The following is a 25,657-nucleotide window of genomic DNA, read 5'->3' on the forward strand; positions in this document are numbered from 1 at the left end:
ACGAGGTCCCTCAGCTAACCTCTGCATCTTTTGGGGGAGTTTGGCAAGGTCAATGGTCATTTATTCATTTGTTCATTCAAAGAATATTTATTGATTTCTACTATTACTATTATGATTTTCTTACTTTGGGCTATGTCCTCTGCCAGATGCCACAGTCTAGGGGTGCCTGGGTGGCTCAGTTGGTTAAGCATCCAACTTCAGCTCCACAGTTCATGAGTTTGAGCCCCACATGGGGCTCTGTGCTAACAGTTCGGAACCTAGAGCATGCTTCAGATTCTGTGTCTCCCTCTCTCTCTGCCCCTCCCCTGCTCGCACTCTGTCTCTCTGTCTCTCTGTCTTTCTGTCTCTCTCTCTCTCTCAAAAATAAATGGACATTAAAAACAATTTTTTTAAAGAAATTTACAGTCTAAAGAGGGTGACAGACACAGAATAGGCGATTGTAACATGGTGTCACTAGAGGTGGCACAAGAGGCTTTGGGAACACAGAGAAGGCACCTAGTATAGTCTGGAGGAGTCGGGGAAAGCTCCCCAGAGGAAGGAGTTCTGAGTCCTTAAGAGTGAGAGTAAGAGCCAGCTTGAGCAAGTGGCCCCTGCCATAACCTTTTTGGTTGTTTGGCAAGCCCAAAGCAAAGACAAATAGGCCTATTTGGTTCCAGGTGACTCAGGAACTGCTGAGAATGTCACCTCTGCCCCCCAAGCACCAGCCATTGCCCTGGAGTCTGGGCAGGAGGGTATACAGTGGTTTTCAGGGCATCTGGGTACTGGCAGATAAATATGGGCCGTAGCTAAATACACGTCTCTCCTCTGCCTGCCCCACCCCCACCTCCTCGACCAGGGATGCCTATTAATCCTGACAAATGATGACTTACGAACATGTAATGCAAACTGATTCATCATACATTCAAATCCGCCGCCCCGCCCCAGCGGGAGGCCCCAGCCAGACAAGTGTATTACACGGATAATGTATTTGACGTATTAATAAAACCAGCCGCATTGCTCTGGCGCAGGGACTGGGGAATGCCAATATACGATGACAGATCACATATTGATGAAATCCAGATGTTTGGAATCATAGTCTTGGGGCCTTGTTCATATTGACTGAAGGTAAAAAATGCCATCTGTCAGCATGTTAACTCTTCCTGTCCCACACTCAGCAGAGGCACCAATCATGGTTTTCTGGAGGGAAGAGAAGGAGAAAGGGGATGAGTGGGGGGGGGGGGAGGATGAGTATGTAGGTGGTCTGGATGGTGATGGATGGATGAAGTTGGGGTATATGGCTGTACTGTGGATACAATAGGTGGAGGGGACATTTTCGTGCCTTATGTTCTTGACCTCTCAGCAGCATGTGATCCTATCAGTGACAGCCCCCTCCTTGAAACTCTTCCCTTCCTGGCTTTGACGATACCATGCTTATTTTCATCCTCCTGTTGACTGTTCTTTCTTAGTCTTTGATGACTTAAACTTCTTCTACCTGTTGGAGTTATTCAGGGTTCTGTTCCAGCCTCTTCTTACTGTATACTCGCTCCCTAGGTGATCTCACCTACTCTTAACTTCAGTCACTGATTTATTCATTCAGTGAATGTTTGTTGGGTATTTACTATATGCCAAACATTGTGCCAGGCACAGAGGAAGCCTTAGTGAACTTTAGCTCTTACCTATATGTCAATGTCTCCAACTCCATAATTCTGACTCCAGTTCCCATAGAGTGCCCAGAAAGCATTTTCATGTGGATGTCTTAACAGTTCCGCAGAGTAAGTACTACATCCAAATTGAACTCATTTTTTTCCTCACCAAGCCTGCTGCCCCTCCTCCTATTGTACAAGGCAATAAATGGTCTACCACCCAGCAGTTGCTCAAGCCAGAAACCACGGAATCACTGTTGGCTCCTTTCAGTCCCTTAACCCCCAGATCCAACCTGTCCCTTTCAGTTCACCTCCATCATCATCGTCATCATCATCATCATCATCATTATGCTCCAGCAAGGCACCATCATGCCTCCCCTGAATTAGTGAGATCACCTTCTAAAGAGCCTTTCTGCATTCTCTACTTTGCCCCCTCAGACCATTCTGTACTTTACAGTTAGAATGATCTTTAAAAAATTTTTTTAGTATGTATTTATATTTCAGAGAGAAAGAGACAGTGTGTGAGCAGGGGAGCAGCAAAGAGAGACAGAGACAGAATCTGAAGCAGGCTTCAGGCTCTGAATTGTCAGCACAGAGCCCGATACGGGGCTCGAACTCATGAACCATGAGATCATGACCTGAGCCGAAGTCAGACGCTTAGCCAGCGGATCCACCAGGAGCCCCAGCATGATCTTTTTTAAATGCAAGTCTGATATGTCTCTCTCCTGCTTAAAACTCTTCGATGACTTCTCACTGTATGTTAAAAACAACAACAACAACAGGGGTGCCTGAGTGGCTCAGTCAGTTAAGCATCCAGCTCTTGATTTCAGCTCAGGTCATGATCTCAGTTTGTGAAATCGAGCCCAGCTTCTGGCTCTGCACTGATAGGGAGGAGCCTGCTTTCGATTCTCTGTCTCCCTCTCTCTCTGCCCCTCCCCAGCTCACACACACTCTCTAACTCTCTCTTGCTTGCTTGCTCTCTGAAAAAAAAAAAAAAAAAAAAAACTAAATATACATTAAAAAAAAATCATTAACGTAATTAAAAAGTCCTCCAGGATCTGGCCTCTCTGTCATTCTCATATTCTGTCCATCACTCTTTCTGTTGCAGCCACACTGGACAGTCTTCACTTCTTCCGTTGGGCTGTCTTCCCTCTGTACCTTCAAACATGCTATTTTGTACCTAGAACACCACTTCTCCACAATCATTGCCTGACCAGTTCCCTCTGATCCTTCACACCTTTGTTTGGATGTCACTTCCTTCACCTCCCAGGCCAGCTGATACACTCCCACAGTTCCGTGCACTTACCTTTTTCTAAAACCACTCTGGGGACATTTGTTTAATGTCTCTATCTGCAACCAGTTCCTAAGCTCCTCGAGGGCAGAGAATGTACCTGTCTTGTTCATTATTGCGTGGCATCCATACGGTAGCAGACCCATCATCACTACCCAGCTGCCATTGGTTGGATACTATCAAATTATTGCCTAAGTGAGTGGATAAGGAGGTAAGTAGCTGGGTATTATTCAGTAGTTAAGAGCACTAGCACTAGTGGAGTCAGGCAGACCTGAATTTAAATCCTGTTCTGAACCTTCTAGCTGTGTCATTTCATTGTTCTGAACCCCATTTTTTTCATCAGTGTGATTGCAATAATAATACCTACCTCACAGGACTGTTGTAAAGATTAAATGAGATAAACTATGTGCAACATTAAACCTACAGCCTAACATATAATAACACTCAATAAACTGTTATTATTAATAATAGACAGATAGTGGATAAATGGTTAGATGGATGGACAGATGGATATAGTGGCATACAAACCAATCAATAGATACATGCATGTGGATGGATAGGAAGAAGGAACTCCATGGAGGCCAGAAGGGCCAGGACCAGAGTACCTACTGAATGGGACACAATCTTGACCATAGCAGAGAAGAAGGCCGGATACAGGGCAAGGCTGGGCCCTGTCAGAAGGGGATACAGGCACAAACAACAAACTGTGCTAGTGTCCTACTAGAGATGATAATGAGCCATCACTTTGTAGAGAGCCCTGGTTTAATGGAATCCTCACAAAAGTCCTGGAAGTTAGATATTATCATACCTGTTTAACACGAGGAAAAACTAAAGCTCAGAAGTGTTAAGTGATTTGTCCAAGGTCTCACAGCTAATAAGAGACAACTCTGTTGAATTCTGCTTGAAGCCTCCTCTGTGCCTTGGTCACCAGGAAATGGAAGCCGTTCTACTGGGGGGTCAGGGAAGGGAAGGGTGGGGCACATATGTGTGTACACACACACACACACACACACACACACACACACACATACACATTCTCTTAAAAGGCCCCACCTCTTTTGCCATTTGTCATTAGCGGTACCCTCACCCTCACTTAAACCCTGCTCCTTCTTAAATCAGACACCAGGCAGTCAAGCCCTGCCTTTTGTGGTCTGCAGAGCCAAAGATCATCAAGATGGGATTTGAACAGAGAGGCAAGAATGGAAGCCACAGGCAACAGAACTAGGACACAACCAAACAGACCAAGCCCGAGAAGCAATCCCACAGCAGGCGTGTGGCAGGGTCAGACGTGAGTTAGTGATCCAAGAAGGGAAGGCTTTCCCTTTGAAAGAGTCCCCATCCTCCAGTGTCCAAGTCTGCACCTGTCTTCACTCCCGGAGATGGCAGAGATGGAGCAGCTTGGTGGGCCTTTGAGTCACCCGCCCCCGATGGTCAGCACTTCCCAACAGAGGGGGGCAGCAGAGGGCTGATCTGGGACCCCAGGTGCCTGAGGCCCAGTTCCAAGGCCTGATGGCTGCACTGGTTGGAGCCTGGCCCAGGCAAGGCAAAGGCTACTTGGCTTAACTGCTCCTGTCTCCTCAGCCTGCCTATCAGTCCTCACAGCCTGCAGTCACTTGTGGTGGAGCGTGGCTGTTCTGGGTGTGGAGTATTCTAAGCAGCTCAGAAAGGGAAAGGGGCCTTCTGGAGGCCACACAGCTAGGGAGCCTGACCCCACAATCACCTCTGGCTCTTTGAGCTCGAGGTGCCCCGCGTAAGGCTGAGGACAGGGTCAGGCCCCTGGGCTCCCTGCTCTCCTGCTTCAGGGGATACCTGCAGCAGGCACAAACGTGGAGGTGGCAGGCGCTGTGGTGGCGGTGGCGGGAGGGAGGTGCGGTAATGAATGTGGACGGGAGGCGGAATGAGCGATCCATCTTTGCATGGGAGGGGAGGGGGCCGCAGGCGTTCCCCCCACACACTCACACACTCAATCAGGCGCTGTCAGACCTCCGGCCGCCTGGCATTTTGGTGAAGAATCTCTCAGCTAAAAATTGTTGTCAGTCCCATTTCCTCGTTATCAGTGCAAGGGCTGAGGCAGCGCCCGGGGATTAACAGGAGCGGCGAGCGCCCGCACCGCCATCCACCGCCGATAACACCAGGCCTCCCGCCTCACCTCCCCCATTCATCATCTTTAGCACTGACAGCCCGTCCCAGTCCCTGTCCCCAGTCCCTCATGCTTCCCACGTCTCCCCACTGTGCTGCTCAGCCTGCCTCCTGACCTCCCTGGGGAGCTAGGCCTCCTGAAGAAGTACAAGATTCAACCTAGGCCCACATGACCTGGACCCACCTGTGGCAAAGGGCCTGGCCAGCCGTGGGGTGGGGCACAGGGGCAGGAGTGAGGAGTGCTCAACGGGAAGATGCTTCCTGACAGCCTGCCTCTGGGGGGCTCCGTCAGCCTACCTGTGATGCCGGCTTTGGCATTGGAGAAGGAACTCCTACATCAGAGGGGCAGCTGGACTAGGGACTTCCAGAGGTCTCTCCAGCCTGAGAAGGACTCTTAGATTCTCGGAACTGTGGCAGAGAAGAGCCAGAGGATGTCTACTCCCAGGCTTAGGAAGAGTTGGGGGTTGAGGACTTCGTTCCCACCCCCACAAGACCACAGCCGCCTCCTCTTGGCCATTCCCAGTGGTTTTATGGCCCGTTTTATGGCCACTGTAATGGCCCAGGTCAAAAGCTTCAGGGAGCTGTATTCTGGGAATTATGCAAACGAGGAGCAGGCCCAGGGCCAGAGTATGGATTTTGTCATTAAACCTGGGCAGGCCATGTCGTTAGTGCAGTAAAACCCACGTCATGACCACAGGTCTCAATATAAAATTATAGGGAACACAGCGGGGGAGGGGAAGCAGGGGGCCCATGGCCAGGCTGACACCTGCCACTCTAACCCCTGAGAAAATGGGGGTGGGATGGAGGGCATAGGCTGCAGGGACCCTCTGCTGATCCCTGTCAGTGCTGTACCTAAAGCTGGGAGTCAGGAAGAGGACCCATTGTCCCAGTAGAGAAACTGAGGCCAAGCTCAGAAAAGTAGATCTCTGTGGCAGCAAAGCAAACAGACTGAGAACAAGCATGTGGGAATGCTGATTCCTGGTCCCAGCCTTGAAGGGAAGACTCTGGGCTCCAGGAATCCCTAAGAGGCAGAGTTGGTATCCCAGGCTACCGGGCAGAAACCCTGATATTTCCACCTCAGCATAGACCCCATGCCCTGAATCCTCCCCTTTCATAGGTCTCCTCTCTTACCACTTCCCCTCTATGCCCCAGGCCCTGCCTCAATGACCCATTTCAACAGCCTTGTCAACCCTCCCTTATTCATCCTTCATGCCTTCCATCAAGTGTTGCCTTCCCCTGGACCCTACCAACCATCTACCAACCATCTTCGGGCCACTCCTGCCTCGATCCTGGGGTGGCCATTCGTGCCTCCCTCAGCCCTGGTCAGGGCTGTACGGACTGGATCCGCTGACTCTTCTTTGGCTTTCCTATTAGTTTGTGATCTCCTTCCGGCCAAGAATGTGTTTTATTTATCTCTGAACTCCAGTTTCTCCTAGAATAATGCCTGACGTGAAAGAATTGTTTAATAAATGTTTTGCTGAGTGAATAAGTAAATGAAGTGATGAGATCATGAGCTGAGTACAGGGGTCACTATCCAGTTCTGAGCCTTACTTTCCCCATCCTTAAAACAAGGTAACGGCCTACAGAACTTCTAGGGTCTCCCTCACCTGGGTGATTCTCTGACTGAATGAAGTTAGAGTCAGAGCTGAGACCAGAATCCTCAGCTCCCATCTTCCAGACCGAGGCATACCTGCTTCTTTTACTCACAGCTTCCAGCTGTCCTCCAAGCATCTAAGGCATAGCCACCAAGGCACATGATCAGCAGGGCCCCTTTGCCTTCTCAGACACCTGACCGCACAGACTAGAGCCACACCCACCCCACCCTGTCACACACAAAGCCTCCACAGTGGACATCCCAGCTCTGCAAAGATCATCTGGCTTCTAGGACAATCCAATCTTCGTTCCTATCCTCTTTCCCTTTCCTCTTTTCTCCTCCCATTATTCATTATTGCTTCATTATTGCCCATCAAGTCAATGCCAGGTCTGTTTTCAATTGTCTATAAATATAAAGTTAGAGAAGAAATGGCCCCTGCCCACGAGAAACTCACAGCTCATTCATTTACTCCTGTTCTCTGCCTGGAACACTTCTAAGATGCAACTTAAATTTCATTTCTTTGGTTAAGACTTCTCTATTTTCACTCCCTAAACATGCAGCCAGAATGAACTACTCCCTCCTTTGAGCTCTCAGATGACTCAGTCTGGACATCCAGGAGAGCTGTGACCATCCTCAATCTTGTGTCAAAGGGAGGCGGGTTCCTGTGCTCAGCCTGAACTGGAAGCTCCTTCAGGCATGGGGCGCTAGAGTTAGCAAATGAAAATATATGATACCCAAGTAAATTTGACTTTCAGAGAAACAGTGAGTAACTTTTAGCATAAGTATGTGCCATGCAATATTTGGGACATACTTACACTAAAAAAGTATTCATTATTTGCCTGGAATTCAGTTTTACCTGAGCATCTTATATTTAATTTGGTAACCCAACACAACCACCTTGGTCATCACTAGCGTGGCCTTTATCTCTCTGAAAACTAATTTTGACTCTCTCAGGACAAAAGTGGGAAGAAAAAGCAGGGAGGAAGATCTTGGCTTAAGCTAAAGAAGTCTTTCTACAGGCGTGCCTTGGTGGCTCAGTTGGTTGAGTGTCCAACTGCAGCTCAGGTTATGATCTCACATTCGTAGGCTTGAGCCCCGCATTGGGCTCTGCACTGACAGCTCAGAGACTGGAGCCTGCTTTGGATTCTGTGTCTCCCTCTCTCTCTGCCCTTCCCCTGCTTGTGCTCTGTCTCTCTCTGTCTCTCAAAAAATGAAATAAAAATTTTAAAAACTAAAAAAAAAAAGTCTCTCTACAGAGTTTACATAGATAGGCAAGGATATGTCTGGATAAACAGGCCTCCTCAATTCCACACCTTAAGCAGAGGCCAGAAGAGCACTGGGTGAAGAGAGTGGCAAGGGAAGGGGTTTAGGCTCCTCAAAAGGCGTGCATTAAGCAACCTTCAGGCTCCTTCCTAGCATAGTGTGCTCTGGTTACCATCAGCAACAGAGACAGCGACAGAGCTGGGACAGAGTGGGAACAGAGTTCAGGTTCCCAGCTGGCCCCCAAACCAACGGAGCCAGCAAAATACCCACTTGGGCTCCCATACAATTTGAAGGATATTTTGGAGGGGGAAACCCAGACCCTGTTAGATTCACAAGAGGCCAATAATGTTATCCAAGTGAGAGGTGGTGAGACCCAAACAGGAAGAATATAGATTCCAGGAATCCTGTAGAAGCAGAACGAACAGGACTTGGTGGTTAAATGAATGTGGGAGGGACAGTAAGGCACGAGAAGGGGCCTCAGGGGAGGCATAGGCTGGGGTAACCAGGTGAACATTGGTGTCATTAACTAAGAGGGCACTGCTGAACAGGGAGCAGGGGTGAAGACGCTGAAGAACTTGTTTTTGGATCATTGAGTTTCAGATTCTTGGGGGACACCCAGGCATTGATATCCATTAGGTGCTTGGATAGAGGGGCCGAGAGAACCAGGGAGCGATCTGGAGCAGAGATACAGATTCTGGAGTCTACAAAGCACAGGTGGGAATTAGGGCCTTAAGAAGGAAGAAGATGATCCAGCATACAGAATAGAGAGAGAAGAAGCTACGGGAAGAACCCTGGGAAGGTGAGGAACTGGAAGAAAACACTACCCCAGAAGTCATTCAGATCCTTTTTGGTCTTTCCCACTCAACTGTGAGGGCCTCAAAGGCAGGGACTAGATCTGATTATATGCTGTGGCCCCACTGCTCTGCACTAGGGCTAGTTCAGAGTAGACCTCAGACGATGTTTGTTGAATGACAACAGGAATGCAGGAATGAGTCCTCTTTCTCCCTCTTTTCTTCCTTCTCCAGATTTGGAGAATATAAAAACAGTAAGGAAAGGAGAGACAGAGGGGTCACTGGATATTCTGAGTGATGGTATGATTAAACCAAGACCTTCCCTAACCTGTATGAAATGAAGTGATCCAGGTTTGATTACACAGAGCATTGACTGTGTCCCAATAGATTTCCCACAGGGGCGGCCGGCTAAGGAGGCACCGTTCATGGCCCCTGGAGCCACAGAGAAGAGTGAATGGTCATGGGCTCTGAGACCCTTGGGCTCAACCCCTCTCTAGGCCAGCAAGCCCTAGGAGGCAGCAGCACACTTGCATTGGAGGATTGGGACACTGGGTTTCTGTATGTCCACAGACAAGCCCAGCTTATCTGTCTGTCTCTTCTTCTTCCCTCTCCAGGTAAGAAAAAGGCAGCAGCATTGTTTGACAGCCAGGCCCCTATTTGCCCTATCTGCCAGGTCCTGCTAAGGCCCAGTGAGTTGCAGGAGCATATGGAGCAAGAACTGGAACAGCTGGCCCAGCTGCCTGCCAGGTAAGCCACCAGCTGGGGGAGCCTGCCTGCCAGAGGGTTCCACTCAGTGTTCTGGACACCAGGTCCCAGGAACAGCCACGTGGCCCACACTCCATCCTCTAGGTAGAAGTAAGGCCCTACTGTTGTTCTCCTCTACTCTGCTTTCAATCCTCGGATCCTGCGGCTAAATGGTGATGCATTTCCCTTCTTGCTGTATTTTCAGAGATGGGAGGAGAGTGACCCCCTCTTCAGGCCTCAGCCTCAAAAGGGCACAAGAGGAGCTGGAAAGGGGATGAGCCACTGCCACAGGCCTGTACTGCCATGCTAAGCCTCAGGGTTAGGGTACCGGAAGCAGGGACTGGGCCTGCCAGCCTAACCAGAAGTGCAGCTTCGTGCTGCCATCCAGGAGAGTAAGCACTACCTTCTCTATCAGTCTCAGGGTCTGAAAGGTGACAGTCAAGCTTAGCCATGCCCTGCTGCTCTACCCTACTTCCCTTCTCCCTGCCTGAAGGACCAGGTGAGTCTCCTTGAGGGCCTTATGGAGGAGCCAGGTTATCAAAGGGACAGAGGAGAGGTATAACAAATCACCCCAAACCTTAGCAATTCAAAGTAGCCACTTCATTATACTCATGGCATCTGTGGCTTCAGGAATCCAGACAGAGCACAGAGGGATGGCCTGTGTCTGCTCCAGGATGTCTGGGGCCCCAGCTGGGAAGACTCGCTGGCTGGGAGCTGGGATCATCTGGAGCCCCCTTCACTCACATGTCTGGTGGCTGATTCTGGCTATCAGCTGGGACCTCAGCTGGAGCTGTGACCAAAGCACCTACACTTGGCTTCTCCACGTGGTCTGGGCCTTCTTATAGCATGGCAGCCTCCAGGTAGCTGGACTTTTTATGTGCAGCTTAGGGTACTAAAGCAAATGTTCCAGCCAAAGAGATGGGAGCTGGATCACCTTTCACAACCTAGCCTCAGAAGTCACTTAATGTCAGTTCTGCTGTACTCTATTGGTCGAGGCAATGTCAGCCCAGCCAGATTGAAGGGGAGAAGATATACACCCCACTTTTTGATGGGAGAGTGGCAGGGTCATATTATAGAAGAGCACGTGGGATGGGAGACATGGGTGGTTGCAGCCATCTCTGGAAAATATGGTCTGCTACAGGGGAATAGCCTGTCCCACCTCTCCCAACCCCACCCTACCCCTTGTTCAGTCCAAGTCACCAGACTTGACTGATCTCCTTCCATCTACCCACACCTAATCCCCCATGCAGGGTGCAGGTGACCCAAAGGTAAACCAGAACTGGTCCCACTCCCAGAAGCTCACTACATGACAGTAAGGAGAGCTGGGCCATGAAACCCCAAGGGATAGAGGCTGCTCTATGGGAAGAACTGTGGGGCATGGAAAAAGCACCAACCCAGCACAGAGCAAAGACCTCCTAAGGGAGGTGAGGCCTGAGCTGAATTTTGAAGGAAGAAGTGTTAGTTATCTACCACTGTGTTACAAATTACCCTCAAACCTAGTGGCTTGAAACAACAAACATTTATTACCCACAGTGTCTATGGACCATCAGTTCAGGCACAACTTAGTTGGGCAGTTGTGGGTAGTTGTGGCTTTCAGCTCAGTCTCTCATGAGGCTGCAGTCAAGATGTCAGCCAAGACAGTCATCTGAAGGTCTGACTGGGACTATGGGAGCCATTCCCAAGATGGCTTCTCCACACATGGGTCTCTCCATAAGACAGCTTGAGTTTCCCTATGACATGGTGGCTGACTTCCCACAGACGAAGTGAGCCAAGAGAGAAACTAAGTGGGAAGCCACAATGCCTTTTATGATCTAGTCTCCGAAGTCATACACTGTTGCTTCTAGCGTATTCTATTCTCTTCATTAGAAGCAAGTCACCAAGTCCAGCCCACACCAAGAGAGGAGAATTAAATTCTATAAACTCTACTTCTTGACAGGAAGAATATCAAAGAATTTGTGAAAATACTTAAAACTACCACAGAAGACTATACAAATGATAAAAATAATAATATGTATGAACCTTCGCTATATGCCAAGCACTTTACATTGCATTAATTTATTTACTCTTCACAACCATCTAGGTAGGCAATAATTATTAAGTCCGTTTTACAGATTAGGAAACTGAGGTACAGAGGGGTTAAGTGACTTTTCTAAGGTTGCACAGCCTATAAAGTGGTAAAGATAAGATTCAAATCCAAGGAGTCTGACTGTGGTGCCATGCTCTTAACCCACCCCCCACCCCCCGCCCCCGGACACACACACACACACACACACACACACACACACACACACACACTCCTGGGACTAGCCTAGAAGGGGCAGAACATGAAAGAAATATCCTTCCGCAGATGAGTTCTACACCTTAGCTGTCTGGGAGAGTGTCTGGGTAATAGAGGACTTCCCTCAACAAGAATAGGAATAGAGGCAGAGATGTGTGTGGAGGGCCCCGCAGGGCCCTGTAAAAGCAGTGTACCCCTAAGGGTCTGGAAAATGGGGGCCCAAGCTCTCCTTCTGCCTCCTCAGTGGGGGCCACACTAGAGCCTCATCTTCTTGGCCCCAAACCTGCACTGCCCAGGGCATCCACATCTAGCCACAGAAATGCCCCCCCCCCCAGCCATGATTCTGCACCAATCCCCCGCCCGCATATTTTCTCAGGGCACCCCCTGCTTCCACACCCTAATCCCCATGTCCATTTCCCCACCCAGAGCCTCCACATCTGCTCCGCTCCTCACGGGTGTGTCTTGCGTCCCCCGCTTCTGTGCCCCTCACGTCCAGGCCCCGCCCAGCACCCCCTAACCCCTGGCATGCCCCCCCCCCCCAACCCGGTGTCTGACAGCCGGACAGCGGGATCTGCACAGCAAGTGAAATTCCCGTCGGATCGATAAAGCCGAAGCGCTGGCGGCGACGGGTCGATGGTTTTATCTGTCTCGGCCCCGCCGCGCCCGGCGCGCTGACAGTCCGACCGGCCGGCAAAGGCGTTCAAGGGCAGCCGCGCCCGCCGCCCCCACCCCTCCCCTCTCTCGCCCTCCCCTCCCTGCGGCCGCTGCGCCCACCGGACTGCAGGCTGGACCGGCCGCTGCCGCCCTCGTGATTTATCTGGATTTTTAATTGGAAAAAATTTGCGAATTAATTGATTTCAGGAACTTGCCAATTAACATTGTAATTGGGTGCGTGATAAATTCCCAAGGAGCGTGTCAGCTCCCTCCGGGCTGAGGGCGCCGCAGAGCCCGGGTAGCGCTCGGGGAGGGCCCCAGCCTTGACTGCCCTTGCCCCGCCCCTGCCCGCTGTCTGGGAGACCTGAGGAGAGCAGAGGAAGTTGGGAAAAGATGTGGCACCTGGACTCCTGACACCCCTGAGACTCCTCCCTCCTCTCTCCCGCCGCCGGCAGCTCCAGGAGCTGAACGGAACCTTTGACCAGCCATTTCACAGATGGCGAAACTGAATCCTGCAGGAGGACACTAATCCTGTGTGTGCCTGGGCACAACCCAAAGGAGGGCATTCCCCCATCCATGACCTGTGGCCAGAGCCTTTCTCCACAGCTCTCCAGTCTTCCCCTTTCCCTTCCACTTCACGCTCCCTCTCTCTTCTCCCTTCTCCCTGCTTCCCTGCCTTCTTCTCTCTTCTCTCCAGTTTTCTCCCTCCCTCTCTTACCCTGCCTTTGCCTCTTTTGCTCTCCGCCCCCCCCCCCCCCACCCCAGCTTAGCCAGCTCTGGAGCCTGTAGATGCTGCTGCAGGGTGGCTCTCCAACGCCTGGGGGGCCTCCCTTCCTCCCACACGGCTGCTTCCCCAGAAGTTCTTCAGGATGGGCCTGCGTTCAAGGACCCATCTGCCTCCCTTGTGCCTTCTGTCTCCCTTTGCCCAACAGCACAGAACAGGCCTCCCTGGGGGCAAGCTGCTATTTCAGACACACCTAAGGACTCGCACAGAGAAACAGGGCCGGGGGGGGGGGGGGGGGGGGGACTCCCAGCTCCCAAACTAGGGCTGGCTGCTTTTCAGAGACACAGGCAAACATGCATACATAACATACAGGCACACGCACACCCCCACATTCCAACACACATAGATGTGCTCACCACACACACACACCCTGAAAGAACCACTTCCAACACATGCTCATTCCCACAGGTACATGGGCACACAGACACCTACAGGAAGAAGAGTCAGAACTCCTGTTGGCAAAGCGTTTATACTTTTCAAAGTACTTTTACATTTGGGATCAGAGGCTATGGCCATATACCCTCCCTCACCCCGCCCTCTATCTTTCCCTTTCTCAGTCCTGCACTGGAGCACCAGTAGACCCCAGGACTAAGCTAGTTCGAATAAGGAGGGTAAAGTTAGATTGAGGACAGGTTGGAGGGGGCTTTCAGGGCTGAAAGGTTGTCCTAGCTGTGGTGGGGGAGCTAGAACATTGGTGGGTCTCAGGAAGCTTGATCACATTGCAGAACTGTAGGAGAATCACTCTGGAGGCCAGTGCGGAGCATGAATTGGGGGTTGAAGGGGGGCAGGTGAGGAGGTTGGGCAGGGTCCAAGGGACAGATGATGAGGCTGACCTGGGACAGTGGCAGTGGGAATGGAGAAGAGGGAATGATGAGAGACTGGTGGAGGAAGAAGCAAGACGGGAGCAGGGTACTTACTAGGAAGAGCTTTCTGACCTGGGTGATGGGAAGGGTGATGATGGCGAGGAAGCAAATTTCTGAGGAAAGGAGGAAATAATGGATGGCGCTCTGGGCACACTAAGCCTAAGATGTCTCTGGGATGGTGATGGGGTGGAAACTGGATGTGCACAGACAAGCAGCAACATAGATGGGGGCTGAAGATTGGAGGGTGGTGGAGAGCAGCCCCCAGACTTGTGAGGCTTAGCTTGGTGAGGCCTGAGCCCAGAAGCCTTTTCTGGGAGACTTCCAAAGCCACTTTTAGATCTGGCCTGTAGGATAGGAAGCCAGCTCTGTGGTCAGTGCTTTCAAAGGGCTGGAAGGAGCCACGGGGAGGCTGGGTGACTCTAGAGAGGCGGGGTATGGAGATGGCAGTGCCCCCACCCCCACTTAAGCCTTATTTAAGGCCGGCCTCGGTGTTTGGTTGGGTAATGAACTAGATAAACAATTCCCCAAATAGATTAAAACGAAGTGTAACTTACAAAGGCGGCTGGTGATGATGGTTTATTCCCGGGCAGCACACCATTTCTTTATTTCCAAGGATAATTCAGTGTAAATCACCTTAATTAAAAGTGTCAGCCCAGCCCATGAATATTGTACTTAGGAACGCGTTTCCTGGGTCCCAGTTATAATTTAAAACCCATGGATCACTAGGCAGCGAGTGACTGAGAAGGGAGGAAATCGTTGGGGGTGGGCTGTGGAAACAGGGAGGGACGGAAGGCAGAGGAGCCGATGGGCTGGGCAGGATCCAGTCTGCCTGTAGCTCTGAGGCTCAGACCTCTCCTTTTGGAGGCAGGCTTTTCACCAGACTCCTATCTCTGGGGGACCAAGCACACTTGGTGGTGATCAGGTTGTTGGAAGAAAGGTGGGGTAGGGTGGGAACACTTGCTCAGAGAGAGGGCGGGAGCTTGAGGTAGTACCAGTCTGACTTAAGGGAAAGGTAAGAGTACTGGCAAAGGGAGAGCCTGGACATTCTCACCCTAGATGTCCTCATTTTCTATTCACCAGCCGAGGAAACTAAAGCCCAGAGTCAGTAGGATGCTCCCCAAAGTGGAGAGAGAAAAAGAACTCCAAGCTCTGTCCTCCATCCTAACCCCTGAGTAGCTTTAGGAAATCAGTGTGGGCAACTGAAAGGCAGCACTTTGGACTCGGTCAGACATGAACTCAAACCCTACATGGGCTGTGTGAACGTAGAGGTGTCATTCAACCTCCATTGGTCAACTTTGTAAAGTTTTTGTGAAGATTAAAGAGAGAACACATATAAAGTACCCGACTCATACCTGTCACATGTGGTTGATGCACAATCATTGTTCACTCTTTCCTTTTCTGTCCCAACCTGATCCTGCTCAGATAAAGCTCAAACCTCAGGCCAGCAAGAACGCTGTCGCACAGTAGATGCCTCATTTCTGTACCTGTCCAGGCACGGTGCCGGGCACAATGGGACGTCAGTACTTGTTGACTGAGTGAAGGAATGCTAAAAGTAATGAACTCAAACTAGTTGCTCCTCAAGAGCAGCTCAGTTTCCTCTCTGTATCCCCATTGCCTAGATCAGGGCCTGACAGGGAGCAGGAATACAGGGACTGTTTAAGAACCAAATGTAACTGAATGGAACCTGGTCTGGTTGTCCTTCCCAGTCTGTGATGCCCACACTCTGTAATCAGCCAGGCAAACAGTTCTGTGTTTACATTCAGATCTGTGATGTGTGTATCTATGTGGGTGTGTGTCCACATGTGTCTGCATTTGTGGATGTGTAAGTATCTGGGTGTGTGTTGGTGCATGTGGGTGTACCTGTGCATGTGTTTATGTAGATGTTGGTGCCCGAGCAGCTCTTCACAGTCTGGGTGACTGTTGTGAATGTGTCTGTATTTACAACATGTTTGAGCCACTGGGTGTGACCACATGTGTCTGAGTGACTGTTGACAGAATTATGGACAGTGGATATGTGTGTATCTGCCTTTATACCAGGGTTTCTCAACCTCAGCACTATTGACATTTTGGGCCAGATAATTCTTTGTTGTGAGGGGCTATCCCATACACTGTATGTTGATTAATATCCTCTACCCACCAGATGCCAGTAGCAAACTCCCTACCTCCATCTGTGATGAGCAGAAAGGTCCCCAGACATTGCCAAATGTGCCCCGAGGGACAGCTGCTACTTTATCTGAATCTATGTCTTTGCTCACGTATTGGGGTACCTATGTCTGACCCTATGGGTGATTCCTGTGTATATGCCCTGAGTCCGTGCGTGTCCTATGCACTCTGCCTTGGGTATGTGTCTTTTGTGCTTTATGGACATCTCTGTGGGCATGCTCTACCTGAATAGCTTGTATGGGTGTCTGTGCAGGGACCCTATGTGAATGGGCTGTGTCTGCCTCCTGCACATATCAGCCAGCGCCTCTGCGTGCATGTATTTGTATGTGTGTGTGAGTGCACGTGCGTGAATGTGTGAGCACAGATGTGGTGAGCACAGTGGGGGCAGCAGGGAGGGAGGGACAGGAACAGGGATATTAATGTTTCTGAAGTGGATCTGATTTGATACGTCTTGTTCCATTGTCAGCATCTGTTTAGCAGGGATTTGTAATACTTTGTGGCTCTGGATCACTCATGCTTAGCGCAGGATGTGGCCTTGCATACCAATTTTGTTATTAAACACAGTCCTCGCCTCCCCCACAGCCCATCCATCACCTCCCACCCCCGCCCCCGCCTGCTCCGAGCCGCCCACCATATTTCAGGGCCCAGCTCCCGCCCGCCTGCCGCGCCCGATGCCGGAGGGCCTGGGGCTGACAAATTGAATCAGGGGGAGATCATTCCTGGCCTAACGCAGTTTGCAGCGTGTTGGAGGGAGAATTGACAAGAGCCATGTCAGCTCCATCACCCCCAATCCCATAGGAACTAAGAGCAGGCTGGGGACAGGAGGTGGAGGGAAGGGGGCATCCAGGACAAGCAGAACCCTCAGGGCTGATACCAGGAGTCAGGTAAAGCCCCTTTCCTCAGATTCATGGGGGAGCCTACCATGCCTACTGTCTCTGTCCCCCTCCCAGGAGCCAGCTGTTGCCACTGGCCCCTGATGGAGGCTGAGCTAGTCAGGGCCAGCTGAGGTTGAATGGCCTTGGTAGAGCTTGGCTGAACAGGGCTGGGCTAAGCTGGCTATGCCTTCTCTTTTTGGGGTTTTCTTGCTATTCTCTTGCATGCCCTGGGCAGCAAGTGGGATAGTCACCCTGTTCTCTTCTTTCTTGGCAGCAAGAATTCCCTTCTGAAGGATGCCATGGCTCCAGGCACCCCCAAGGTAGGTGGACAATTGTGTGTTTTCCTCCTACCCATCCTAACCTAGGCTTCCCCATAACTGATTCCTCTTGAGGAAAAGGAGCTCTTCCTGGATCCCCAACTGTCTCCAGGGTTTGATCGTCAGCCTGAGGCCTAGGGCTTCCCTGTGTGCTTGAGAGGGAGAGAGAGAGAGAGAGAGAGAGAGAGAGAGAGAGAGAGAGAGAGAGAGTATGTAGTCTGAGTATGAGCCAGAATATGCTCATCTGACTTCTTCCTTTTCCAGTCAGAACAGGAATCAAAGCTAAGAATGACATGGGGGCATGGGGGACCCAGACACTAAGGCTGGGGAGACTCCAAGAAGGAAGGTGAGCTGTAGCAGGTAAATAAAAATATAGAAGTGCTGGTCAAGACAGATAGTACACAGGCCTTAGAAGACACACCATGGGGTGTGTGTGTGTGTGTGTGTGTGTGTGTGTGTGTGTGTATGCATGATTATGTGTATACTTTGTCCTGAGGGCAGCAGGGAGCCAGGGAGGATGTTGGACTCCTCTGGGGAGACAGTCTGCCCCTCTAAACAGATACCATGGGAGAGAGGTTTGGGAGCATCAGATGGAGAAAGGAAAAATGAAGGGCAAGTAGCTGGCTCAAAGGAGGGGCCAGAGAGGCCTCAGCACAATGATGTGATTTGTATCAAGAACTCCCATAGATGGCCACAGAGGCAGATGGTACTGCTTTCCCAAAGGTGATGATTTTGAGGAAGTGGGGACCTGGGGAGGAGAACTAAACCCTACTCACTAAACCCTTCCTCACCCTCGGCAAGGCAACATCTTTTGTTAAAAGTTCTCACAATGACTCTTAAAGGCAGGAATCCCTGGACCTTTTTATAGGGAGTGAGGAATGAGTGTTGAAGCTTCCGAAATGGATGGAATCAGTCAGGAGGACTGCACAGAGAAATCAAAGCAAAAGCCAGGAAGAGTATCTGGGGACCTCTGTGGGGGGGCCAAGATAAGGTACAGGCACCAGGAAGGGGCCAGAGGAGGAACAGTCATGCATCGGGATGGGTACAGGAAAGCATGGTATCCCAGACTCCTAGGGGAGAAAAGTTCCAAAACATATGGGGTGGTCAGCAGTCAAAGAGAGAAAGTCTGGAGAAGGGGGCCATTGTGTTGAGAAATCTTAAAGCCACTGGTGACCTTTGAGGGGGAAGTTTGGAGAAAAGGAGCCAGAGTGATAATATTACCTCCAGGGGTTGGCCCAACTCCCCTGCAGGCCTTTAAAAAGGGTGGGAGTGGATTTTGCACCTTCGCTCAGGAAATCACTCGACACAGAAAGTTGGACAGAGGAGGGGCAGGGAGGCTGGTCCAGTCTTAGATGGGTGCAGGCCCTGACCAAGGTAGCAAAGCCCTCCTGCCTAAAGAGAAAAGGTGGGGGTTGCCAGGCAGCCGTGGATCATACAGGTAGGGAGCCACACTCACAGAGCTTGGCCCGGCCTGCAGCTTTCAGTGGTTGTGGTTAAGGAAGGTAGGCCATGGACAAGCTGCCAGGTCAGCCACCGCCACAACCACAGACACCCGACACCTGAGTGTGGCTGTCAGGGCTGGGGATTGGACCGCAGTGAGGTCAGTGCTCTAAGGATAAACACAGATACAATCCACACCCATACCTAGTCCCCCGCATACGCAGATGCACACACACCGAGGTCAGAATACTCACACAGGAAGTCCTAAAACACATGCAGATCCTCCAACTGCCGACACAGGCATATTGATAATTAGGCAAGGACCCCTGCTCGCCCAATTCCAGATTGACACTTATGCCCCCAAAGCTGACCATCCCCTGCCTGTGGCTGAGGCTTTAGGGGAGCAGGTCACGGGTGGAAGAGGCATGAGGTAGAAGGTTCAAGCAAGAAACTGAGAGGACAGGGAGAAGGAGGGAGGGAGGGAGAGGAGAGGGCGAGGGGGCCTTAGACAAGATTGATGGCCTCATTGCCATTAAGAAAAAAATTAGCCGGTGGCGGCTATCATATTAAAGGGTGAAGAAGCCGTGAATTATTTTCTTAAAGATCTTATCGCTTACAATGATAATTTTACCTTCCAAAAGGCCACTTTTAATGAGGCGAAGAGCCAGGCAAAAAGTCATGATTTAGTGCCGGGATTTTTTTTTTCAAAACACATTTTACTGCTTTTTGGTCCATGTTTAAAAAGCGCCAGTGACCTTTTTTTATTCTGCTTGCCCCAGGTGTAATGCTGGGGCCTCTCAGGGCTTCTAACCCAGAGAGAATGAGAGAGAGAGACAGAGAGAGAGACAGAAAGCAAGCATACAAGAGCAAGCTTTCTCATGGTGGGGGGCAGGGACCCCACTTTGTTTCCCCTCCTCAGCATCTTCCCTGGGACCAGAGAAGGCAAAGGACATTGCTTGAAAGACCACCTCAATCTGGAGTGGGGGCTTAGTCACCCACTAGGCCTCCCCCTGGGCCTGGCTGGGTGAAAAAAGGGCTCCGAGTTGCAGGCCCTTCCCAGCCTCTTTCCTCCACCAGCTCTGGGGGGGCAGGCTGAGTCAGGGAGCCCTGCCAGACCAGCAGCTGCCCCTCCCTTCCCAGGGCCCTTGCCTGAGGATGTGCAGCATGGCCACCGCATGCGGGTCACATCCTAAGGCTCGGTCGGAGATGAAGGATAAATGGCTGCTCCATCTTTCCCAAATTGCTTTCTTTGGGCTGTCACTGGCGATTTGGCATGGTTTCTCGGCTGGGGAGGCCTCCTAGGGGCTTGTATGCTTCCGGCTCAGAGCTGTGCAAACTGGAAAGGGTGGGAGAAGGAAGTAGGGATTGCTTTCAGGTCTCCAGGCCCCCAGGTTGCAGCTGAACAGGCCTTGGCAAGAGCCAGCAAGAGCAGGCTGAACGTGCCATGTGGTATTTAGGATTGTGGCGCTCACACACAATGTAAAGCGGACAGTTTATTAATCTACACTGCAGGCGCACGTAGGAGAGGCCATGCGGGACTGACGTGGGGGGGTTAGTTCTCCTAGGGTTCTCGCTGGGGTCATTGCCGCAGCGCAGGGATAAATGGACCCAGCGTACATCCCTAGCTGCATGCAGGAAACTCATACATACTATTTAATTTACTGTCTCCATAGCAGGGCTGCCTTCAGCCTGTATTAGGGGCAGGCAGGGCAGCAGGTATGCGGCTTTACCCCCAATCCTTCAGAACAGTCCCAGAGTCTCTGCTTGTGAAGGGAGAACAAAGCATGTATTATCTCATCCAACTGGGAGTGGGCAGAGAGTCCTACCCCACTGGGACAGAGATTACCTGGGGTCCACAAGGTTTGGACCCTCTCAGAGGTCTCTACCCATCCCTGAAATCAAGCCATCCTCTCTCACAACCACACCCTCAGGGCCTCAAAGCCTGCCTTCCAGATCTCAAGAGTGGTTCCTCTATCCCTCTGCCTCCCTCCATGGCCCTCTCCCAAAAGCTCTGTTGGACTGGGAACCCTAGGGGACTGACCGACTGGAGGTCTCATTTGGCCTGAGGCGACATGTCCTTTTTCTTCTTCCAGTCCCTCCTATTGTCTGCTTCCATCAAGAGGGAAGGAGAGTCTCCAACAGCATCACCACACTCCTCTGCCACTGATGACCTGCACCATTCAGACAGATACCAGGTGAGGAAGGACTGCATGAGCATGAGATGGAAGCTCCCGTGGTGAAAGCTTAGAGGGGCATGCTGGTGCTGATTCCTCCCCTCCTTGGGAGGTGAGAAGAGAAGCCAGAACTGTATTTGGTTCCCTCTGTGTCTAGTGCCCCTAACTGAAACCAGAAGGCACACGTGTCAGGGAATGGGCCTTAAACAGATAGGTTTTAAGGAGCAATGCAAGGTCACCTGGGTTCTGGTGGGCTGTAAGCACTTCTGAAGCCATCAAGAGGTATCCCATGTGGTTTGGTTTCATGAGGGACCCAGAGGCATAGCCCCAAATCCCCTGAAGACTTCAGACTTCCAAACCAGGATCCCTTGAGCAAATAACTATTCAATCCTGCCAAACCTTCATATCAGACCCAGAATGAGACAAGAAGACACTGCCTGAGTGCCTTGAGCAAACAGGAAAGTTGTAATCACACAGTCCTAAAAGATCACAGCAAGAGGGGGGCCTAAGGGTAACATCCTAGCTCTAAATGGGTCTCCTTTATGGTAGAAAGAGAAAGAACTCCCCCAGAAACTTCTGTCTGAGGAGAGACAGAGCCCTGCCCTTGGGAGCCCCAGTCAGATGGAAAAGACAGGGCCCTGCTCTAAGAAACATTGGTCTCAATGGCAAAAGGGCTTCTTGGGGAGCCCAGTACGAAAGGAGAAAACAGCCCTGACTCAGAAGCCCTGATCTGATATGGAAAGACAGGCAGCAGGGACCTACAATTCTGGTTGGAGAGCCTGGGTCACTGCCCCGGCATACAGGAACTCTTTGTTGGAATTAGAGATGTTCCCCTTGGGCCCCCTTTCCTCCCAACTGACACAGCCCAGCATCAGGGTGCGAGCTTAGAGAAGGGAGTGGACACCGGCCTCCACTGGCACCTCCTCTGCTGGGTGCTTCGGTACTGGGACTCAAACTGCATAGCCCTAAGTGTGAGCCCCAGGGAGGGATCCCCCTCTCATAAACCCTGGTTCAAGACAGGCAGCCCAGTCTGGCCCCTGAAAAACACTGCTATTACCCAGACAACCCTAACATAGGTGGAGAAATGACCCAACCTCAGGGAATTCTGGTCTGATAGGGAGACAAGGCTCTGTAACAGAAAGTTCCACTCCAAAGGGATGGACAGAGCCCTGCCCTTAGGGTGCATCCTGCCACCCTCTCTACTTCAGTCACAGCATTCAGCCTCAGCACCTGCTGAGCTAAGAACTACCGTCAGGCACAGGCAAAGCCTGCTAAGACATGGCACCAAGGTCTTCTGTGATTTAGGTTCAACCCGTATTTCCATTGCTAATACTTCCATTCCTAATACTGCCCTCCAGGAATCCTATGAGCTATCCTCACAGAATTAATGCTCACTACTCCCTGACTGTGCCATTCCTTTCTTTTAATGGGATGCTGTTTTCTTTTAATGGGACTATTTTACCCCATCCCATCACATTTCTATTTATATTTCAACAACCTGCCCAAATACCATCTCCAGGAAGCCTTTCTGGATTAGCTATCTCTTCTCACAAACCCTATATGTCCCTATGATTACTCTTATCATCCTATATTGTGATCACCTGTTTATCTATGTTTCCATTATTTACTGACATATAACCAGCCATCCCAAAACTTAGTGGCTTAACACAATTTGTTATTTCTCATGATTTTTTCAGTTGACTGGGCCTTTCCTCATTTATGCAGCTCATTCAGCTAGATGACTGACTAGGCTGGAAAGCCTCACATTCTGGGAGATCAGGGTGCCTTGGTTCTCTTCCATGTGGCCTCTGATAGGTTAGACCGGCTTCCTTACTTGGCAGCCTCAGGGCAGTGTCACACCAAGGGGACGAAGGCCAAAAGTGCAAAGCCTCTTGAGGCCTAGAATCTGGAACTCACACATCACTTGACAAAGCAAGTCCCAAAGCTACCCCATAATCGAGGGATGAGGATTCTGTCCTCTTGACAGAAGGAGCTGCAAAGAATTATGGCTGCATTTAATCTATCACAATGAGCATGACTGTTTCACTAAACTGGGAGCTCCTCCAAGGCAAGGACGTTGTCCCATCCTTCTATACTCCCTTCCTGTACTCACACACGCCCGGCCCAGTGTCCTTGCCTTCAAGGGGTTAGATTTGCAAATAAATAATTATAGCCTGGTGTTTAAGTGCTGTAACAGTTATAAATAAGTTTCTGGGATAGTGCAGTGTAAAGAGGGGGTTTATCAGAGCAAGTTTCACAGAGAGGTAACGAATGAACACAGTTTCAGAACACAAGTAGTTCACTTTGATGAACAAGGAAGATTCTTCGTCTGCCATTTCAAGGCAACACTGTGTAAAGAGCATAGAGGTGTAACACAGAATGATGTATTTGGGGACTTGCTAGCAGTTCACTTTTGTTAGCATGTAAAACCCAAGGGGAATTAGCAGGAGGTAAAGCTGGAAACCCCAGGGACTAGCTGGATATCCCATCCCCTGATCTTTACACAATGCCTGGCATGTACTATTTGGTTGGTTATGTTGGATTTAAAAAAAAAAAAAAAAAACCATCAGTGTAGGTCTTGAAAGCAGGGAGTGTTGGTTTCTGGTTTGGATTCCCATTTACTTAGCCCCTGCTGGGTTAGCCCTCTTAACCATTCCTCATTTTATCCTCATAGCAACTGTGAAGGCTAGGATTCATTGTCCCCCATTTACTGCTAAGGAAACAGGCCTGGAGAGGGGTTGTGACTTTTTGGGGAACACATAAATTATGAGGAACAGAGTCAGAATTTGAACTGGGATCTGTCTGGCCCTGAATCCTAAACTGTTTCCCAGCCCTGCACTGGGCTCAGGGAGTTCCATTGTAAATATCCTTCTCCCATTACCACTGATAACTCCTGCATGCTACGCCCTGTGCTGGGTGACTGAATACTGGAGAGATATCATCACCACCACCACCACCAGCCCCCACCAGCCCCCACCGTAGAAGGGATACATAGGTAATCACCATATGCAAGATCAGAGGGAAGCCAAGGGATGGTGAAAACTCAGAGGAGGCAACAAACCCAACCTTGGGGGGGGGGGGGTGGGAAGTGAAGCTTTCTCAGAGTCCTGAAGGGAGGAACAACCGTTAACCAAGCAGGGGATATGGAAGCAGCAGGATAATCTAGCCCAGAGTCCAGAGCATGAAGTGCTCAAAGAACTATATATAGTTAGCTCTATAGAGCTGAGTGTGGAGATGGCAAAGGGAGAGCGCAAGAGTGGTAGAAGAGTCTGAAGACAAAAACAGGTCAAATAAGGCCTGTGTGCCATGCTACAGATCTTCTAGGTGGAGAACCACTGAAGGATTTAAAGAAGTGGGGGAGAGGGAGAGAGGGTCGATTTTGCATGATACAAAGATTACACTGTCTGTCGTCTGAAGTATGGTCAGGGAGAGAAACTGAAGACCAGAAGGCCAGGTGAGAGACAAATTTTGAAAGCTCACACGATTATGAACCAGAGCAGTGACATCCAAGACAGGTATAGTCATAGAAGAAACACTCAGGGATGTCTTGCCTATGCCAAGCGCTATGCGGGGACTCTGGGTTCACCTGTATGACTCAGACATGACCCCAACCCTAGAGTGGTCAGCCCACCGTACAAATTTGTATGAGCTATAATGAGGGTAGAGATGGAAGCACTCTAACGGGAGGAAAAGAAAGGTATTTTTGCTTAGGTCTGGAAAGATGAGTAGGAAATGCGCAGAAGTGGAGATGAGAACATTTAAGAGACCTTTAAAGACAGACTTCCTGGAATCTAAAGTTGGACTGAGTATGAGGAATGAAGGAGGGTGGGGCCAACGACACCTCTAAAGTTTCCGGTGTGGGCACACCTGAGTGGATGGTGGTATCCCCTTACAAACTGAGCACCCAGGAGAAAAGCGGCTGCTTGCGGGATGTTGAGTTCCACGTTGGCTGTGTGGGTGTGAGGTACCCGTGAAAGCTCCAGGGGCTGTCCAGCAGACAGCAGAAATGGGAATCCTCTAACAACGGGACTACAGAAAGGCTAGGGGTTGGAGCGGGACAATTTGGGACATTCGGTGGGACCGCCCAGAGACGACCCGGAATCCAAACGCCTCCTCCCCAGCAAAGCGCCAGCAGCAGGGCCGGGGTCCGGGCTGAGGCTCTGGGACTGAAGGAGCTCCGCGCGGCAGGGCGCGTGGAGCGGGGTGGGAGGACCCGGCAGTGTCTAAAACTGGGGCTGGTAGGCTTTGGGTACGGTGGGAGGGACCCCAGAGCGGCCCCAGCCGGTTACTACCGGAGTAAGAGCAGCTGTTTCCTGGTCCTGGTCCGGCCGCCCCCCCCCCCATCGTGAACTTTCACCCCGGCGCGCGACGGCAGCGGGTCACGTGATCAGGGCCAACATGGCCGCCGCCGCCGGTGGGAGCTGAGGTGCCGCCGCCGCCGGGCAGCCGGGGGGAATCCGCCCGCATCGCCGCCCTCGCCGGCCGGGCGGCCGCAGGGCCCGGAGCGCCGGAGACCGGGGTTGGGGCGGCACCGTGCGGCGGCCACGGGGTCCCGTTAGAGCATCCCCCGGCGGCTATGCCGAGGGCCCGGAACGGCCGGCGGAGCAGGGGGGCCGGCGGGAGGGAGGAAGTAGGTTTGTTTACGGGCTGTTTGGGGCGGGGCAG

The 25,657-nt window shown here is 51.1% G+C and overlaps 1 protein-coding gene and 1 long non-coding RNA gene across 6 annotated transcripts in view; one reads left to right on the forward strand and one right to left on the reverse strand.

Annotated features, from left to right (window-relative positions):
• Positions 1–25,657, forward strand: part of RNF220 (ring finger protein 220) — a 231,323-nt gene that overhangs the window by 186,452 nt on the left and 19,214 nt on the right. For 3 of the 4 annotated variants that reach the window (XM_086716772.1, XM_086716771.1, XM_086716773.1), the window contains exons 3-5: positions 9,315–9,447; positions 17,336–17,381; positions 20,912–21,013. In XM_086716772.1, the coding sequence (XP_086572898.1) occupies positions 9,315–9,447; positions 17,336–17,381; positions 20,912–21,013 (281 nt within the window). Of the gene's footprint in view, positions 1–9,314; positions 9,448–17,335; positions 17,382–20,911; positions 21,014–25,424; positions 25,623–25,657 lie in introns of those variants that run through there. The other variant, XM_086716775.1, reaches the window with a different exon arrangement.
• LOC147577977 (uncharacterized) lies at positions 949–25,327 on the reverse strand. 2 transcript variants are annotated; one of them, XR_015254660.1, is made up of 3 exons: positions 25,285–25,327; positions 20,860–20,989; positions 949–1,176 (listed from the first exon to the last, which is right to left on the reverse strand). It is a non-coding gene; the product is annotated as an uncharacterized LOC147577977 (long non-coding RNA). The 2 variants fall into 2 exon arrangements; XR_015254661.1 differs by lacking the exon at positions 25,285–25,327 and adding an exon at positions 24,860–25,271.

Source organism: Puma concolor, chromosome C1, assembly GCF_028749965.1.
Source record: "Puma concolor isolate L17-30 chromosome C1, mPumCon1.1.hap2, whole genome shotgun sequence".
NCBI classification, from domain to species: domain Eukaryota; kingdom Metazoa; phylum Chordata; class Mammalia; order Carnivora; family Felidae; genus Puma; species Puma concolor.